The 21249-nt window shown below is 35.5% G+C and overlaps 1 protein-coding gene across 1 annotated transcript in view; it reads left to right on the forward strand.

The window, feature by feature from the left end:
* Positions 1–17876, forward strand: part of LOC115965610 (probable disease resistance protein At4g27220) — a 31633-nt gene extending 13757 nt beyond the window's left edge. Inside the window, exons 4-7 of the mRNA XM_031084875.1 lie at positions 4–3116; positions 16270–17040; positions 17351–17441; positions 17568–17876. Coding sequence (XP_030940735.1) covers positions 9–3116; positions 16270–17040; positions 17351–17441; positions 17568–17659 — 4062 coding nt within the window. The 5' untranslated portion in view covers positions 4–8 and the 3' untranslated portion in view covers positions 17660–17876. The remainder of the gene's footprint in view (positions 1–3; positions 3117–16269; positions 17041–17350; positions 17442–17567) is intronic.
* The last annotated feature ends 3373 nt before the right edge of the window (positions 17877–21249 follow it).

A 21249-nucleotide genomic window follows, 5' to 3' on the forward strand; every position in this document is an offset into this window, starting at 1 on the left:
CAGATAGGATGGACATATTGACGAGGTGCACGGGCTCCATTGTAGCTGAAATTGGAAAATGCACAGCGAAGCCCATCATTCGTCATGTTGGTTATTTGTTCCGTTTCAAGAAAATTGTTGATGATCTTACCAAAGCAAAAACAGACCTGCAATTAGAGCAGCAAAAGGTACAAGAGGCTATCAAGCGAGCTGCAATGAACATTGAAGTTGCTGAGAAGGATGTAGAAAGGTGGTTGACAAATGTGAATCAACTCATGGAAGAAGTACAGGCTTTGGAAAATAAAGTACAAGTAAACTTGAGGTTCTGTAACGGCTGGTGTCCTGATTGGATTCGGCAATACAAGTTATGTAAGGAAGCCATACAGATGACAAATGTTGTCAAAGAGCTCCAAGATAAGGGCAAATTTTCTGAATTGACCCATCGTGCTCCGACTCCTGGCATAGAGATCTTTTCATCTAGTGATTTCGAGGTGTTTGAATCAAGAAAATTGGCTTTCCAACAAATTATGGAGGCATTGCATGATGATAACAGTATAAGGATTGGACTGCATGGAATAGGGGGGGTTGGTAAAACAACACTGGTGAAGGAAGTGCACAAGAAAACCAAAGAACTAAATATTTTCGATGAAATTGTGATGACTGTTGTGTCGTTGACTCCAAACGTTAGAAGAATTCAAGGTGAAATTGCAGGCTGTTTAAACTTGGATTTTAAAGGTGAGAGCGATATGGCTAGAGCAAGTGAAATATGCTTAAGAATAAAGAAAGCAGAGAAGATCCTCATAATCCTTGATGATGTTTGGAAAGATGTCAACTTAGAAGCTATTGGAATTCCATCTTGTGATGATCACAGGGGTTGCAAGATGCTTTTGACTACACGAAGTGTGCATATATGCAATTTAATGCGTTGTCAAAGGAAAATTCCATTAAATTTCTTAGTGGAGGAAGAATCATTGGCTTTGATGAAAAAAACCGCTATAGTTGATGATTGCCCTGTCTTGAACGATGTGGTACTAGAAGTTGTTAAAGAATGCAAAGGTTTGCCTATAGCAATCATTACAGTGGGAAAGGCTCTGACAGGAAAATCTCTCAATGATTGGAATGTGGCAATGCATCAACTAAGAAAGTCTAGACTTGTTGATATTGAAGGTGTTGATGAAGATAAAAATGCTTATGCATGTCTTAAGTGGAGTTTTGATCAATTAAAACGCAAAACCAAGTTATGCTTTTTGTTGTGTTCTTTATTTCCAGAAGATTATAATATTCCTATTGAAGAATTGACTAGATATGTCATGGGATTAGAGGAAGATGAAGATTTTCACTTACTTGAGGACGCAAGGTGCCAAGTGCGTGCAGCAGTCGATAGCCTCAAAGAGACTTCTTTACTACTAGAAGGTTTTGATAAAGATTTTGTGAAGATGCATGACATGGTTCGTGATATTGGCTTATGGATAACATCAAAAGGGGAAAATGAATTCGAGCTAAGAGCCTGCACTCGTTTAGAGAGAAACACAAACTTTGAAAGAGCCACAGCAATCTCCTTGATGTATTTCAACACCAAACAACTTCCTGATAAATTGGTATGTCCAAGACTCAACATTTTGTTATTGGGTGGAATTCAAAGTTCCAAAAATATCTCTAACGCATTGTTTGAAGGGATGAATTGTCTCAAGGTTTTAGCACTACATGACATAATCTTATCATCACAATCACTCGAATTATTGACAAACCTTCGGACCTTATATTTCAAAAACTGCAATTTCAATGTTAACCTCTCTTCTTTGGGAAAGTTAAAGAGACTTGAGGCTTTAAGCTTTTACAGATGTGGAATAAATGCATTGCCGAGTGAGTTAGGGGAAATGGTGAGTTTAAAAATGCTAGATTTGACGGGTTGTAATCAACTGCAACAGATTCCACCAAATGTGATAGGAAGATTATCCCAATTAGAAGAACTAATCATTAGTAGCCGCTTCAAGAATTGGGATGTTGAAGGGACAACCTCAGAAATAAGCAACCCTAACTTATCAGAGTTGAACTCATTACCCCGCTTGGTTTTTCTCTCTCTAGAGTTGAACTCGAATCATTTACCCAAAGGCTTTGTTTTCCCGGACTTGCATAGATATTTCATAGTGATTGGCGAACCGTTATCGACTCCTGGGACACCTTGGGAAACCCTTGGCGAACCGTTATTGACTCCTGGGACACCTTGGCGAACCCTGGTAATCAAAGATTTGAATGCCTCCTCAATGAACGCATTGAAGTCGTTGTTCCATACCGTGGAATATATTTCGATTGAGTCTTGTGAGATGGAATGCATTGTTGATACAATTGGGGGAAATCATACAGCTACATTCGGTAATTTGAACTGTCTGAGATCAATATGTGAGGGGCCCAACCAGTATGAAATCTTCAGCAATCTCACATTTTTAAATGTAGATAAATGTACGAGATTGATCAGTCTCTTCTCGCCGTCCCTTGCTCAAAGTCTAAAAAAGCTGAAACAACTATATATTATCGGATGCGATGAAATGAAGCAAATAATTTCAGAGGAGGAAATGATATTGGAGAGTCATGGTCAGACAATATGTCTCTCAAAATTAGAGACTCTTGAGGTAATGGATTGCAGCAAACTGGAATATATCTTTCCTATCTCAGTTGCTCGAGGTCTTCAGCAACTAGAAAGGCTAAAATTACATAATCTTCCTCGATTAAAGAAAGTATTCGGCCAGAACAGAGAAGGAGAAGTTGGGGATTGTGAAATAGAGAGTCACTATCAACCTACAGGCTTCCCAAAATTAAAGACTATTAAGGTAGTGAATTGCGAAAATCTGGAATGTCTATCAATTGCTCGAGATCTTCCCCAACTAGAAAAACTATCATTAGAAGATCTTCCTCAATTAAAGCAAGTATTTGGCCATGAAAAAGGAAGAGATGATGGGGATGGAAACAACAGCGTGCTATCTAAGTTGAGAAACTTAAGATTATGGAACTTACGAGAGCTTGTCAGTTTTGGTGGAGGAAATAGTTCTTCAGTTTGGCCATCATTGGAGAGCCTAGCAGTGGTGAACTGTCCTAAAGTGAAGTTGTCATTTTTTGCTAATGTGCCAGCTCTGCAAAAGGTAATTTCCTAATTCTATTTATTCTACTACTCTTTCTTCGGTTTTGCACCTTTTTTTTTTTTTTGGGACAAAAACTAGTGCACCGGTGTTTGAATTCCATTTTGTTTGATGGTCATGAGGTGAAAATAGTAAACAAACCAAAATAAATAAATCGGAATTCTAAAAGATTTTCAAGTAGTATACTGTTGCTTAGAGTTTTTTTTTTTTTTTTTGAGAAACAGTTGCTTAGAGTTAGGACTAGACAGTTGCTTAGAGTTAGGACTAGCACGTATCGAAATGAAAATAAAAAAAAGAAACTTGTTATACTTTTAATTGAAGCGATGTCACGTAGTCACATGTAATAATAATAATAACATTTGTAATGGGCATCACAAATTTAGAATTTTCCACTAACAATCCATTTGTTTTAAGGAAAAATCTTATGTAAATATATATATATATATATATATATATATATATATATATTCCTTCATATTTTTATTTGCTTCGTAACATTAAAAAAGAATTGGGTTGAGAAAAACTGTCTCTTAATTTATCTTATTTAGCTTAACATAAGATAGAATTATTTTTTGCTAATTTTTTTTTTTAAACAACTTTATCTCACACGAAGTTAAAAAATCTAAAAAAAAAAGTTAAAAAAAAAAATATTTTCTTAAATTATTTTAATATCATTACCAAATATAATTGTGAGTCCAACCCACGTGACTAGCCCAAAGGTTAAGGGGCCGTTTGGATTGAGTTTTTTGATAACTCAATTCTCTGTTTCCATAACTCATAACTCAAAAATGGTGGGACCCATAGTAAAAAGGTTGTTTGGCCAAACGATAACTCTGTTTCCATAACTCTGTTTCCATCACTCAATTCTCTGATTTTTGAGTTATGAGTTATGGAAACTGAAAACAACAAAAGGCTGTTTTCAGTTTCCATAACTCATAACTCAATGGCATTTCCGTAAATAAACACATGAGGGACCCACAGCCGCAACTTTTGACCACCTTTTGACTTTTTTTTTTTTTTTTTTTTTTTTTTTTTTTTTCTGGTTGGCGTTGCCTGTTTGTTGTTTGGTTTTTTTTTTTTTTTTCTTTTTTTTTCCTGGGTTGGCTGTTTTTTTTTTTTTTTATATATATTAGCTTCGGTGAGTTGGGTGCTAAAAAAAAAATTACTGTACTGGCTGACAGGTGTGGGACCCATGAATAGTGTGAAAAAATTGAGTGATGAAAATAAAAGTGATGTTGCCAAATGAGTGATGAGTGATGAGTGATGAAAATTGAGTGACGGAAATTGAGTGATGAAAAACCCTTACCCAAACAGGCCCTAAGCTTGCCATCCAAGATTAAGGATTCCTATCTCTAACAGTAATAGGAATAGAAAAAATCAAACATATATGAATTAGCAGCGTTCAGGGTTTTTTCTAATGATAGAGATAGAGAGAAAAACATGTAGAGAGGGACAGCTGCGTAAAGAGAAAGTGAAGTGTGCTGCATGGAGTAAAAAAAAAAAAAAAAAAAAAAGCTAAGCATGTGTTGCATTGAGTTGAACGAAAAATATTGTTTGTGTGAGAGTAAAAAAGGCAAGGAGATTTTCTTTAACCCTGAAACATATACACAAAAGAAAATTAGTTTGGGTTTTCTCTAATAATAAATTGAAAGTTCAAAAATGTGTATAAACACCTTTGAATGTTTAGACCCCCAAATGACAACTTAACCAATTTAAGCAATATGTCAAACAACTAGTGTACGGAAATTTAACATATGCTATAATATGAAATTGGTTAAAAACTATCTAAGCCAAAACAAAATAAAATCCACAGCAGATAATAAAAAGGCAAAGATAGAGAGGAAGGAAGATGCAAATACAAAGACAACACGCGATGTGTTATCGAAGAGGAAACCGAAGCTCTCGGCGTAAAACCTCTCCGCCGCCCTCCAAGCAGTAAACAATCCACTAGAAAATACAGTTGGGATACATGGACAGCAATAGACCCTCCAAGCCTAATCTACCCAGTGCACCTAAGCCCTCCAAGCTTCTTGCTCCAACGAGGTTGCGTTGAACCTTTTTCTTTTCTAGTTTCCCGGATTCCGCTACTAGACCGTAGCATCAACCAATGAAGATTGGTTCCTTCCTAACTGCTTCCCAGAAATCCAAACAGCTGTCTCACAGTGATGATGATGGTGAGAACTAGGTTTGGTATAATGCCTCTCAAGGATTTGACAATGGAGAGGAAGAGAGTTGAGGAATTTGAAGAGACTCTAAGGTATAGATTGTGGGTGAATCAATCTTGTTTTTCTTTAGGGTTTCTCTCTCAAAATTCTCTCTAGAAGCTCTCTTTCAATCGTGGGTAAAAGGGGTATTTATACTGGAGTGGGAGAGGAATGTGAAACGTCAGGTTTTACAAAACAGGGGTGGCTCGCGGCTTGACCTCGCGGCTTGACTAAGTCGCGAGATCCAGTCGCGAGATAACCGTATGGCCAGTTGTCCTGTTTTGTCCTGTAGTGCTCTAGCTTGCATGACTGTTCATCTTCCAGCATGCTTGGCACGTGTGCTGCGTCTGGCGGCTTGCAGCCGCGAGTCACCCGCAAGTCCCAGCCGCGAGTCTCTGTTTTCTTGCACACTCTTGAGCAATCTTCACTCTATCTCACTCACTACCCTTACATCAAACCCACCTAAATACAGGGTTACTAAATGCTGAATTACAATCAAATTTGGCACGGAATAAAGCCAATTAGATGGTTGAATAAATTCAACCTTACAATCTCCCCCTTTGGCTATTTCGTGACAAAACCCTAAAACAGACTCTAGACTTAACATGTGAGTTGGGAACAGTTGAACAAAACTCACTCACACCTAACTTTAGAAGCTGTGAAGCACTTGAATCATATGGACATAATACTCCTGAAACACAACAATACACCATGATCATTATAAGCAGAAAATTATAAATGCATATGAAACAGGCAATATGTGATCAAGCAAAGATGGAGTAAAGAAACAAACCATGGCTTGATCAACCAAGTGAACACCACAAGGTAGTGATCACAGTGCTCATTCACACTTGGAATGAACACAAGGACATACAAGTTAACAAGCACAAGGCAAGACACTTGTATGTTCAACACTTAACCAATGCATAATACACAAGGTATATGCATCTAGGAACAATCCTACAAGGGCATAAGAGTGACAGTACATAAACCAAAATGCAAGACATTTAGATTAAAGTACTGATTTCAACATAGCATAAAGGCTGCAATAAGCAAGGTACAAACCATAAAGCCTACAAACTATGCATAAAACATTAACCCTAAAAGTTTACAAAAGCACATGGGTACAAACACAAAACATCCTGAATAACATCATCAAAATATATGAAAGTTTAAACCAAGAGTATAGGTTAAGAGTTAGAAACAACTATACACCAAAAACACAGTGTATCAAACCCATATAACAAACATAAACCTAAACCTATAAGTTTAGAGGATAAGACTTAAAACAAAAGTATGTGTGTACTCCCCCTATCACTATGCACACTTCCCTTTGAACTTTCTCCCCCTTACTGAGTGCTCTCCCCCTTTTTGGCACGAATAGCTAAAGGCTCTCGTCCAACTTTCGTTGAATATCATCTAGCTGATTCTCCATAGTCTCAAGACGCATTTGGACATGGTTGTTTGTGGAGTAGAGAAGTGCCACAATCTCATCAATGCGTTTCTGAATATGCTCAAGTACACTCCCGACTCTATCAGTATGAGGAGCAGTCTGTGCTTGCGGAATACTAGCCGGTGAAGTTTCAGGAACAGCACGCGAAGTAGATGTAGTATGTGCAGGTGTCTCTGATTCAGGGACAGATGGAGTAACTGGAGAGATGTGAACACTCCTTGGTGATTTAGAGGAGTGACTTCTGCTAGCTTGAAGAGTGAACATGGAAATGGGACGCTGACGGGTCAACAATTTTCCATTTGCAGGAGGAATAATGCCTTCACGAAGAATGAGCTTCATGATGAGACTGCAAAATCGAATAATTCCTCGAGCTGCAGTTCTACACGCGGTCTTCCTCAAGGTGTAGTAGATGTGAGCACATATATCAATGGGGGCTCCTGTAATAAGATCATAAAGGAATAGAGCTCTCCCAAGATTGATGAATGTAGTGTTGGATAGTGGGTAGAGGTTGGTGAACATGATCAACTTCAATGTAGTCAGCTCTGGTGCAAACTTTGCGGTGCTGATGGATGTTCCTGCACTGGATACTTCACGATCGGATCCTAGGATTTGTAGAATTTCTCCAACTTCTGGAGTTCGTTCATCGTAAGGAGTTAGATTCACATTCTGAGGTCTGGTGATGCTGAGAAGATCTGCGATGAAGTCTGGGGAAACACTAAACTCTGTTCCTCTAACCCAGAAAATGAGTTGAACTCCAAGATCAGTTGCATTGGAGAAGCATTCTTTGACCAGCTCATCCATTGGATCATCAAAGTTCCCGAACAAGTTTGCCCAATCTCGTTTCTCAAAGATTCGAGGGATAAAAGTGGTCCCTAAGGTGTTAAACTCTACCACCCGTTCCACTATAGTAGTTGACTTGTCAAAAACGTTTGAGTAGACGTGTGAGTTAAGCGGAAGTCTGAACCTATCCTCATTGGGGTCTTGAGATGCCTGAGATGATAGTCGAGTCCTTTTAGCAACTGGTGTTGCTGGGTCGTCAGCAACAATGTCTTTACCCCTGGAAGATCGACGAGACATCTGCAAGAAAACAGGCCCACAGCAGAGAACCAAACAACAGTACCACACAAGATAAATGTCAACAAGATTCAGAGCAAAAAAAAATTTCAATACATAAATACAAACTGAAGATAGTGCAGACCTAACCAAACTTCCAACAATACAAAGGAGCACAAAATGACAGGTGCAGCAAAATGGTGATAGTGCACAAAGGCATAGATAGACAAAACAACTAACAAAACTGTCAATGAGACAGGTTATCATGACCATGATATGCAAACAGATACAGCATTCGAATATTTAGAGCAGATATCATAAAACACTCCACAAGAGATATGAACATGGAAAAATATTTCAACATGAAGTAACAAATTATCCAAACTAGAGCACATGATTGAGAGACACACATTATGTTATCATAAAAACTCAGTAACCAATACCGAAATCCAACAACAATACTCAAGCAAGTGAAATGAGCAAGTCAAATAAACACCAAACCCATTTAAGAAAATATTTTCAGACTCAACAACATGCAAATATCAGAACAATGAAAAAACACATTGTGACCACTCAACATGAAAATAGATGAGAGCAATAGCAAACATAGCAGACCATACCCATCACACAAAGAGAGAAATGTTTCGAACACAATATCAATCCAAACGGTAAAAGAAATATCCATGAAATAGGTAAAATGAGATTGAGAAATCAAAACCCATACCTTTTCTTGATGATTTGGACAAGAAATGAAGCACCAATGAGATTTGAAAATGGATTTACGGAGTGTTTGGGAAGGAGATAGTTTAGAGAGAAGATGAACAGTCACAAATGTTCGAGGGAAAACTGAAAAAGATTTAAAAACTGCTCCTGTTTCTGCCAAACACGCGTTTTTCGCGACTTGATTAAGTCGCCACACAGTCGCCAGTTCAAGCCGCCAAAACATTCAAGGACAAAAATTTGAAAAATTTTTCTAAGTGTTTTTCACGACTGGAAGGTCTACCCGCGAGTGAGTCGCGAGCTGAGCCGCGAAAATCTCTGAATAACCCTCGCGACTGGACCTTCCACTCGCGAACAAGTCGCCAAAAATGACCCGCGAAGACGCGACTGAGGCTCGCGACTTGACATACCCGCGACTTAGCCGCCAAAACAAGGTAAAACTGGATTTTTGAAATTTTCAGATTTTTTTTTTTAAACAAAATACTTTCCAAAAACACCTAAAACACTCAAAAATCTTTTTGTGCTTGATTTAACAAAGATTGAACATGTGAAAACACATTTCATCAAGTACAATCACACAAATGAATATGGCATTTATTGAACATAAACTTGTGTGTTGTGTGTGGATATCAACAACGAGATAGTCCTTAGTCTAATGTGAAGTTTCAATGATCAATTCAACCAAGACATACACAATTAGCACTACATCATGTGACCCATCTCAATTATAGAATATGTATATATGACCTCCCACAAAACTTGATAACATAATTTGGAGCTTTACATTTGACTCCACTTTCAATTATAACATTTGATCTTTTTGATCTTTTGAGTCAATCACCTCTCATTGTGAGAGTGATATTTGATATTTCACTTTAATGAACAAGCCTTTGGCTTTTTGAATAAACATTCACTTTAATATAAGGTCGCTTACCCTTTTTCCTAGTCAAATACTAGAATGTGCGACAGGTTTTTGCAGCTCAATATCTCTTTTCATTTGGAGATTTACATTTTGTGAGCTCTTTTTAGCAAAACAAAAATAAAGAGTGGGAAGATATATAGACACAAGTCTATGCATATCTCAAGATCAACATAACCATTCACTAATCATTCATGACAAGTTTGAAGATCTATTTACAACAATCACATAGATTTCAAGATTTTTCCCACAATGATATGAGTGCATGAAAACAAGCAATGCTCGAAAATGCACAAAGCCATTAGCATAAAGGTACAAGGCAAAACAAGTTTTGAGACAAAAACTCAACAAAGTCAATCAAGCTTTTTGATTTTCCAATTTTTATGTGATTTTTGGATTTTTGACACAAGAAACAAAAAGATTGATAAGACAAAATTAAACAATATGCACAAGAAGACAAGCAAACAACCAACAGCAAAAACAGCAAGTAAAACAAACAAACATTGTCACAAAGCATAGGAAGTATTAATGTATGGACATGTTGTAATGCTTATGCATGAGTACCCTTTTTCACCCACACGTCACTTGCGTTTGGGGTGATTTCCTTATAGGATTGGGTACAGGATTTAGGGCTTTCAAACCTTCGTGAGAAGCTTTCCAAGCAGTTGGTGAATGCACCAATCATCTTCATCACGTTCATCATTCCGGGATCACCATTCTAATCTCTAGATTGATCACCTGCCCAAATTCTTCTATCATTTCTAGGTCCTCCTGACCTTTGAGGAGTTGCACTATTCTTTGGTCTCAGCTTTTGGCAATTTAGTCGAGTATGCCCTTGAAGTCCACAATAATGACACACATAAGTTGCTCTAGGACCTCTTTGTGGTCGTGGGTGTGACTTGGCACGAGATTCAGACCTGCCCACAGATTGATTACGGGGATTCAGCATCCGTTGGTTCACCACATTCTTCTTCTCCTCCACCTCGAGTTTCTCACCAGTAAGGTCAGCTATAACTGGATCTTTGGCCTTTACAAACTTCACTTCTTTAGTGACACTTCCAGATGAACTACTTCCTCCGGTATATCCCAATCCAGATTTGTCTAAAAAGCTCTTTTGAGATGAGATAACATCATCTAGCTTCTTGGTGGTGACCCTCTCTATTTTAGCATTTGCTTGCACAACCTCATTCTCAAGAAATCTCACTTTTGTGTAAGTTTCGGACAACTCACCATTCAGTGTTTCTATCTCACATTTGGCCTCCCTATATCGGATTAGGAGACTTTTGTAGTCCTCCTCAGCCTTCTTCATTTTTCTCACAGCAGCCTTGGCCACCCGTGTGTACTCACCCGACTTCTCCAAGAGTGAGTTATAATTCTCTTGAAGATTTGCTGTGCTTTCATCTTCTTTAGCATCTGATTCTTCAACAATTCCTAGTGATTCATCATCACTATGTTCTCCAAGGTCTCGTACAAGCAGATTCAACTCATCTGAAGACTCAACATGAGCAATAGTCATAAAAGCCGAATAGTTCCCCTTTCCATCACAGCTCTCTTCAGATTCTGAGTCAAACGAATCCGAGTCACTCAAGGTCGTGGCATACACTTTACCTTTCGATTTCAAATAATTCGGACATTCCTTCTTAAAGTGTCCATGCCCATTACATTCGAAACAAGTGACACCTTGTGTGGGTTGGGATTCTTTTCCATCTTTCTTTTTGAATTCCCTTTTCTCCCTTCCAGAACTTTGGAATTTTCTTTTATCATCAAATTTGCCATTATTTTTGAATTTCAAGAACTTTCTGAAAATTTTGACAAGGTATGCAACATCTTTGTCAACCACATCTTCTCCTGATGAGTCTTGATCTTCCACCTTCTCATTAATGGTCTTTAGAGCAAGAGATTTACTCTTCCGTTGATTGGGCAGCGACATCTCATAAGTCTGCAGAGAACCAACCAGCTCCTGTACTTTGATGTCATCAAGGTCCTTGCTCTCTTCAATTGCTGTCACTTTAGCACGAAAACTTTCCGGCAATGATCGAAGGATCTTCCTTACAATTTTTGAATCCTCCGTTTTCTCCCCCAAGTTGAACTTACTGACAACCACCTCATTTAGCTTCCCATAGAAAGAGTCAAAAGACTCATCCTCACTCATTTTGAGCTCCTCAAACCGAGTGGTCAGTATTTGCAACTTGGTGTCTTTCACTTTCTTCGTGCCTTCATAGGTGGTTTCCAAAATCTCCCATGCTTCTTTGGCAACGGTAATGTGAGAAATCCTGTGAAATTCATCTGGAGACACACCACAGAAAATAACATTTAGTGCTTTACTGTTAGCATTAGATGCAGCAAGTGCTGCCTTATCCCAAGTGGATTTGGCTGCCTCAGGTCTGGTCCAACCAATCTCAACAGCATCCCAAACAGATTCATCAATATAACACAGAAAAGCTCTTATGCGAACCTTCCAAAAAGCATAATTACTACCATCAAAATATGGAGGTGCATTTAGGGACTGAGACCGATTCATCTCAAAAGGGAGTCAAGGATCACACAATGGTAATGAAACCAATAACAGTGTACCCGCTCTGATACCAATTGAAAGTTCAAAAACGTGTATAAACACCTTTGTACGTTTAGACCCCCAAATAACAACTTAACCAATTCAAGCAATATGTCAAACAACTAGTGTGCGGAAACTTAACATATGCTATAATATGAAATTGGCTAAAAACTATCTAAGCCAAAACAAAAGACAATCCACAGCAGATAATAAAAAGGCAAAGCTAGAGAGGAAGGAAGATGCAAACACAAAGACAACACGCGATGTGTTATCGAAGAGGAAACCGAAACCCTCGGCGTAAAACCTCTCCGCCGCCCTCCAAGCAGTAAACAATCCACTAGAAAATACAGTTGGGATACATGGACAGCAATAGACCCTCCAAGCTTAATCTACCCAATGCATCTAAGCCCTCCAAGCTTCTTGCTCCAACGAGGTTGCGCCGAACCTTTTTCTTTTCTAGCTTCTCGGATTCCGCTACTAGACCGTAGCATCAACCAATGAAGATTGGTTCCTTCCTAACTGCTTCCCAGAAATCCAAACAGCTGTCTCACAGTGATGATGATGGTGAGAACCAGGTTTGGTATAATGCCTCTCAAGGATTTGACAATGGAGAGGAAGAGAGTTGAGGAATTTGAAGAGACTCTAAGGTATAGATTGTGGGTGAATCAATCTTGTTTTTTTTTAGGGTTTCTCTCTTAAAATTCTCTCTGGAAGCTCTCTTTCAATCGTGGGTAAAAGGGGTATTTATACTGGAGTGGGAGAGGAATGTGAAACGTCAGGTTTTACAAAACAGGGGTGGCTCGCGGCTTGACCTCGCGGCTTGACTAAGTCGCGAGATCCAGTCGCGAGATAACCATATGGCCAGTTGTCCTATTTTGTCCTGTAGTGCTCCATCTTGCATGACTGTTCATCTTCCAGCATGCTTGGCACGTGTGTTGCGTCTGGCAGCTTGCAGCCGCGAGTCACCCGCGAGTCCCAGCCGCGAGTCTCTGTTCTCCTGCACACTCTTGAGCAATCTTCACTCTATCTCACTCACTACCCTTACATCAAATCCACCTAAATACAGGGTTACTAAATGCTGAATTACAAGCAAATTTGGCACGGAATAAAGCCAATTAGATGGTTGAATAAATTCAACCTTACATAAATTGTTTTGGGTACTACAATAACAGGTAGTTTTGTGATTGTAGATTTCAAGTGAGTTTAAATTATTCTTAGAGAGATATTACTGTATTTGGTATGGATCTCAAGTTAGGTATAAACTTGAGAGCATATTGTAATTGATTTGATAATATTGAAGAGGTAGACACATTGTCAAATCACGTAAATCTTGTCTTATGTGATTGTTTCTTTTGGCTCATATTTTCTCTATTTTTCACACCTCACAAATCTAGGAATTGGGTTAAATTTCTAACAAAAATGATATAGTTTTTTTCAAGAATAATTCATTTTCCAAAATGTTAATATCGAAATAAACTTAATGTTAGTGTCCACTTTGATGACTTTTCCCATGACAATGATATTTAGTTCTTGATAAAATCTGTGTAGCGTATGATATTCTTAGAAGAGTATTGAATATCTTTAGAGTGTAGGGAAGTATTGAGAGTTTGTTAAGTATGTAGATTACAAAAGTATGAAAATTATGAGAAATATGAAGATCAGAGGCTATGGCTGCTTGACAAATTATTCTTGTTGTAATATAGGTGTTGTGTTATATGGTGATGAATTCTCCCTAGTTTCAATTGGATTCCCCACCCCCCGCTTTCTCTTCTATTTTTTTTTTTCGAATGAGAAGCCCGGAGAGGGTTTGATTTATTAGGTAGAAGGTCTTTGACCACTTTTCTAGTTTTTACTATGAACTAGCAATCCATGAAATGTGGGGAATTTATAAATATTATATAATGGGGTGTAATATATAAGTATTGTCTATTTAAAAAAAAAAAAATTTTCTACAAGTTTTTTTTTTTTTTTTAACTTGACAAATATATCATTCTATTATTTTTTGTGTATTTGATTAATATTTATTGAAGGTGAATTATATTCGTATAACTTAAATTTGCTTAATATACAACTAAAATTTATAAGTTTCAAATTTATTATTCAAAATTTTCATCTCTTAATGATTCTGGAGATTATCATAATAATCAAAACTCATTACCAAATTACAATGTTATCTTAATCAAAATTAAAATTAAACCAAAGGAATAAAATATAAATTTTATAATAATTTATTACTCAAACAATTGGTAGACATATTCAAATTCATAGCCATGTAGATTGAATTTTGATATAAATTCAAATTCCGATTTCCAAAAAAATAAAAATAAAACTAAATATTAATCCAAACCAAAATTTAACCAAAACTATAAAAGAGAGATAGAAGACAAAAAAAAAAAAAAAAACCATATTAACCCAAAAAAGCTATAAAGAGAGATAGAAGACTTTGCGATAGGAAATTTAAAAAAAAAAAAAATTACAATATGAAAACACATACTAAAAAAAACCATCAACCAAGAAAGAAAAAAAAAAAATCCACCAAGAGAGAGAGAGAGTAATCAGTTTTTGTGTGGGAAAATATGGATTAAATTGGAGAAATTGTATCAAATTTATACAAAATAAAATGGGTGGAAGAAAAGTCAAAATATAAGAAAGAGAAAAGGATGAGAGAAGTGCAATGGAAAAGTAATGAGTAGTGGGAAAAAAGAGAGGCAAACATGGAGGAAAAAGGTTAGAAAAAGTATAACAGTAGGTGTGAGCTAATAGGAAAATAAAGAGTTTTATTTTTTATTTTTTAAAAAATTTTAAGAATAGGAAGAAAAAAAATTTAAAAGAGAAAAGAAGATGTAGAAAATAAATAGATGATGTGGCCACTAATGTGGCTTAATAGAAGCATAGCAACAACAAATACTATGCTTGAAGTTTTAGATATATATATATATATATATATATGTATGTATGTATATGTATGTATATATAAAAGAAAAAAAAAAAGAAAAAAAAAGAAGTGTTTGTCTAGATATTTGGTCAAATTTTCTGACTAGTACAAAGTACTAAGATAGCTAGGCCTTTATTAAGAATGGCAAAATAGCCTTTGTCAAGCCATTTGGTCAGGTTTCTTGATTAGTGCAAGGTGCTTAGATGGCTAGACCTGTATATGATTTGTCATTTAGTTGGATTTCCTACAAGCAGTTAGAATGTTGGACCTGTGAATGATTAGTAATTTTGTGGATATATAATTTATGATTAAGTTTTGGGAAGAGCAATCGGGAGTTTCCTTATTGTAAGTGTTGTCAAATGTGAGGATATTTGGTCAAATTTTAGATATATATATAAATGAAAAAAAAAAGTGTTTTTTTTTAGGGGAAAAAAAAAGTGTTTGTCCAGATATTTGGTCAGATTTCCTGCGAGTTAAGGTTCAACTATGTTATTTTAATCACTTATTCTTCTCATTATTATTTAATGTAGGATTTCACTCACACATATATACCCAACATTCTTGGATTCAAAAATGATATTCCACCAATTTGAGCATGCTTGGGTCTCATGAAGTTTCTTATATTGCATAAATATGAACTTTTATTGGGAAGGCCAATTCCACGAGAAGTGAGAGAAATGGTGAGCCTTGATTTGTTAATAAAATATATGGCCATGAGATAAATTCGTATTTTAGTCATTTTGGAGTGTTTTAGAAAAAGATAACTATTTTGTGTAATCATAACTTTTAAGACCCAATTTATTATATAGGATAAATCTTATGTCCATACAAGGCATGACTTAATCAAGAATCGGATATAAAATAAAAAAATATTTCAATAATATAAATATAAATTATTAAAATAAATAGTAAAACTAAAAGATCAAAAATTACTTCAAGTTACGTGACAAATGCACATTGTATACATCCAAGTTTTTATAAAACCAAAGATTATACTAAATTGTAAAATAATTTAAAATTTAAAATAAAATAAAAGCCTTTAAAATATCTTTAGACTTTTGATTATTGAGCTTAATCAGAGTAAGATTCATTTAAAAAAAAAAAAACAGTAATAGAGTTTTACTTGAAGTAAACTATTGCTAATAATTGTAATGTACTTCTAATGATTCACATAGTAAAATTATGTTGTACAACTTGTAATACTTTCATTTTGCCTCATAATTTCACATGTAAGGATTTTGTGTTTGTGTATAAATAGGTTTTAGTCAAGACTTATGTGAATTCCTGTTGCTTTTAATAAATAGACTTAAATTTACAGATCTTGCCTGTGGACGATTGGAATGCAATTTCATTTGATTTGATGCAAGGTTTGTCAAATTTGGAAGAATTAAAAGTTAAAAATTATGGAGGAATCCATGAGGTGATTAAGCTTGAAGGGCTTCTTACTATAAAAGGAGAACAGGATCTGTTACTTCCAAGATTGAAGAACATGTTGTTGATTGGTCTACATGAACTGAGGTGCATATGGAAAGGCGCAACTAAACTTATTAATCTTAACAATCTTGAAGATTTAGAAGTCATCGGGTGCAAAAAATTGACGCATCTCTTCACACCGGCCCTCGCTCAAAGCTTACAAAAGTTGAAATCTCTTAAAATTGAAAGGTGTGACGAATTGGAGCATCTAATTGTTGAAAATGTAGAAGAACAGGTCTCATCAGAGAGTCATCTCCAACTTTTATGCTTCCCTAAACTGAAAAGAGTCCATGTCAGATACTGCAATAAATTGAAATATCTCTTCCCCATGACCGTCGCTGATAGTCTTTTAGAACTAAAGATTCTCATAGTAAAAGAAAACTCTCAATTAATGGAAGTATTCACACATGAAGGAGACGCTGGAGTTCCGAAATATGTAACGCTCCCTCAACTAGAATTTATGGGACTCAAAGGTCTACCAAGCCTTTTTAACTTCTGCCCAAACAACTATCAGTTTATATTGCCAAAATGGTGCCAGTTAGAAGTGAAAAGCTGTAAGAACATGAGGACGACTTTTACCCGTACTCCAGACAGAAGTGTGCTTATAAATGGAGAGGTAATCCAATATTCCTGCCTTTTTTTTTTTATTATTTATTTATTTATTATCTGTTCACTAAATTATTGGTAGTAGTATACATATTACTACTACTAATAATTATTTGATTTATAACACCAAATATCCTATATATGTTGTGCATGTGCTTAATTATAATCAACCTCACTGATAACTGATAAGTACCGTTTGTCTAGTTGGGAGCTTGAGACGAATTTTATTATATATTTAAAATGTTATTATTATTTGATTTATTTCCTCTTGCGTTGCCAGAACAAATAAATGCTTGTTGGCTTTCGATTTGGTTGTTCAGGTAGCCCAGATCGACGAGCCTACAGGGATTTCAACAATTTCTCCAGTGCTTACCATATGCCCTGCCGACAACGATATAACATGGAGGACAGGTTTTAACTTTTAACTACACGTACCTTTTATTTTATATATATAAATATATATATATATATATATATATATATTTCCTTACTTCTTGCTTTGACAAAATAAACTATTGTTATGTTCAATTGATTTAGACCGCAAACGGGATAATAACTCCGAAGATGATATTTTGTGGCTGTTGATTGGATGGATGGAGCTGCTAATTCTGGAGTTGGACTCGCATTAGGTCTCCGAAGATTGTCATCTTTGTATTACACAACTCTTTTGCTTTCTATTTATTTTCTTTTAACATCGCTATATCGTTAAACTCTAGATACGTTACAAGTTTGTGTGATAATTCTACTTTCCTAGTTCCTTTACACTTTATGCTTTCAGCAACACACGACAACAAACAAATAATTTATTTGATGCGTGTTTTATATTATTTTATTTTTTGATAGATAATGTGCTTTTTCTTTCTATTTCTTAAACAAGAGACAAATATTTGTACAACTTTTTTTAGGTGATAATTTATGATTGGAACATCATTTTTACACTTTTTATTATTGTTAACGGTCATTTTCGCGACAAATTTTATGGTTCGACGGAATGACTTAGCCCAATTGCTTAGCGGATCCGACTAATGTATTTTTATCAATGTATTCTGCTCTGTTGCGTGGCCCAAGCCCATCCGAATGGTAGGAGAATTGAATAGGAATGGTTATGGTGGGTGTGGGTTAGTTCCCATTGGATCTTTTACATAGGCCCAGCCTATATGTGCCACGAAATGGGCTAGGGACACTGGGGGCATCTAGGGCCCATTAAGGAGGTCCAATGTCAGAAATTTCCACCCCAGATTTGACTCTATGCTTTGTGTGACTGTGACCCTGATTTTCAGCCCAGCTCCATTTTCCCACACCAAGGCAGCTGACTCTAAGAAAAAGGCTGAGTAGCCTAGCCCACTCAGCCACCTAAATGTAGTCTTCCAAGACCTACAAGGACCAAAGACAGCAGCTATAAAGAGGAAACAACTTTATTTTCCAAAATCATGCAAAAAGCAACCAAACTTTTCCCTAAGCATAAAACATAACACACCAAGTCATAAAGATAGCATCTGAAAGGTCCAAGGCCTTCCTCCCACCTAAGAACTGGTCACAAGCATCCCCTAAAGCTTGGTATAAATATGCATAATCAGTCCACAAAAAAGGGAACGTTTTCCACACAAAAAACCCAAAAACTTTGACATAAAAAGCCCAATCAGCTAACTAGTGTATGGACGATTTTGAAGGGCTGGGGGTAAAAATATTGAGATAGAGGAACTCTCCCTCTCTTGCTCGGGACCTCCTTCAATTTCTCCCTCTGTGTGACTGCTGACTGAAATTTCTGACTCATAAATATACAGTTTCTGCGTTTTCTTATGTTTTCATTTTTGTGTTGGTTTCTTTTTCCATAAAGCACCATTAGCCTTTGTATACCCTACATTGTGAATTTTGGGCTTGGCTCTTCAAATAACTAACGAATTTGACGAACCCAAGGGGAGTTTTGGGCTCATCTCTGCAATCTCGGCCCTTGTTGCACACAAAAAAAACGTCCCCGACAATTATACGCCAATCACAACAGATATTCAACAAATATTTCATTCTACAGACATCAAATTTGAAAGGGATCATAAAAATTTATTTAGATTTTAATTGGCATTCCAATTAAATTGATTAAATTGGAATTTTACAAATTTCACAAATTTAATATATTTATTTATATTTTAATTAATTATTAAATTAATTATGATACAGTTCATAATTCTAGTGGAACTTCGTTCCTCCCTCAAAAACTTTAAAACTTTTTTATTTTTGTGTTGTTGATAGGCTTGATTTTTAAACCAGAAAGTGACTGATAAGATGATTACCACTAGTTGGAAAAAGTGACTTATAAGATGATTACCAGTACCACTAGTTTCTCAAAAAAAGAAAATAGAAAAGAAAAGAAAAAAGAAAGATGATTACCACCAGTGGAGCTAGCTTTTCCGACTCAATAATTGTGTTGTGCTAGTATTACCGAATCATGGTACATTTTCTCTGAATGTGGAGACTGCGGTCTGCGAGTGACTGGAGACTTTGCAGATTCCCATAACAAAAGGTATGCGAAAAGCCGCTCTACAATCTTCATTTTCCACTAATTCCGGCACAGTTATTGCTTTACGATCTTTGATCATGCTACTTAATTACTCTGCAGATTTTGTCTTGGTTTATTTCTTTTCGTTTTTTATTTTTATTTTTTAATCATTCTAATATTCTATGGGAAATAAAGAAAGAAAGAAAGAAAAATTACAAGTCAAACCTAATGAAATGGAGTTTGAAGATTAAAATACTTAAGAATTGCAGAGTTTGTAAGATAGCCGTATCATATTGTATATTACACCTACATATATTTTTAAGTTTTTGGGAAAACATTTTTGGCCCCCATATTTTGACGTCATTTTCATTTTGATTATCAAGTTGTCATTGCTTCCATTTGATCTTTATATTTTTAAATTTAAACATTTTGTTACCTATCATCATCTCACTTACTGTAAGTGGCTACAGAACTAGTTTAAACTGCACTACTAGTTTAAAAATGGTATTTTTGTAAGTAGTACAGAGCTATTCTTTGACTTTGAGGGCAATACCCCCCAAATTTTGGGAAAAAAAAAAATAGTAGTATATATATAGTAACTGATTTTAGCAATTTTTGCCAAATAAAATTACTCTTGCCCCTTAACAAAATCATATGCCCTCTTAAACAAAAAGAAGAAAGCACATAATATATATATATATATATATATATATTTATATACACTGATCTAGAATCTTAAAATACAAAGTAGCAAGTTCAAAACAATTAATTAGCCCAACCACAAAATGACCAAGAGAAAAGCTAAAGAAAATTTAGCCCAATCAACCAATTCTGGACAGCCCTTGAAACATTTAAACAAAACCAATCTGAACTCAATATCACAACAGATTCCCAAAACCATTCCATCAAATTCCAAAAAAAGAAAAAAAAAAAAAAGAAAAGAGCAAAAACCTAATTAGAGATGCTTGTGAAGGCCGAGGCATGACTGTGTGTGAAAGGGCAAAGAGAAAAGTGGGTGACCATTTCAATGGTATGTTGCAACTTGTGAGCTTGCATCTCTCTCTGGTGTCTATATTGTTGTTGTTTTTTTTACCTAGACTTTTCTTTCTCTATTTGAAATTTGATAGCATTTCTTACATGAGTAATGAGTTGGGGGCGGGGGGCGCTTTAGAGACTAGAGTGACTCTCAGAGTGTGTCAGTGAATATGTGGTGTTAGTGTGTGTGTGGTTATTTTACTTTATTTATTTTGTGGTAGTTATTAAAAGTAATAAATAATAGTTAGTGTACTTTGTGTTTGGCAGAGTTAAAATCCACTTGGGTTATTCATTTTTTATTTTTAACTTAATTAGTTGGTTTATTAGTTAAGAAACTATTTGAATTGTAATGAGATCAACGTTGTTATTCAAGTATAATCAACATAATTACTCAATTAGAATGTGATTTTTTAATGTATTCTTTGATAATGTATATTAAAAGGGGAAGAGAGATGCAAATTTTAGTATAAAATAAATTATATGTGATTTTTGATATTTAAATAAATGTCAAGTTCCAAAGCAGATGACATAGATTTTTGAAGTTCTAATGTATTAATAAAAAAAAATTGAAAAATGGTTATTTTGTTTTTTCTCTTTTATTGGTATTTCTTTAATATTGAATGGTAGCTTGGATTTTCATAAAAAAAAAAAAAAAAAAAAAAAAAAAAAAAAAAAAAAAAAAAAAAAAAT

The sequence above is a fragment of the Quercus lobata genome, chromosome 10 (assembly GCF_001633185.2).
Source record: "Quercus lobata isolate SW786 chromosome 10, ValleyOak3.0 Primary Assembly, whole genome shotgun sequence".
Lineage (NCBI taxonomy): Eukaryota > Viridiplantae > Streptophyta > Magnoliopsida > Fagales > Fagaceae > Quercus > Quercus lobata.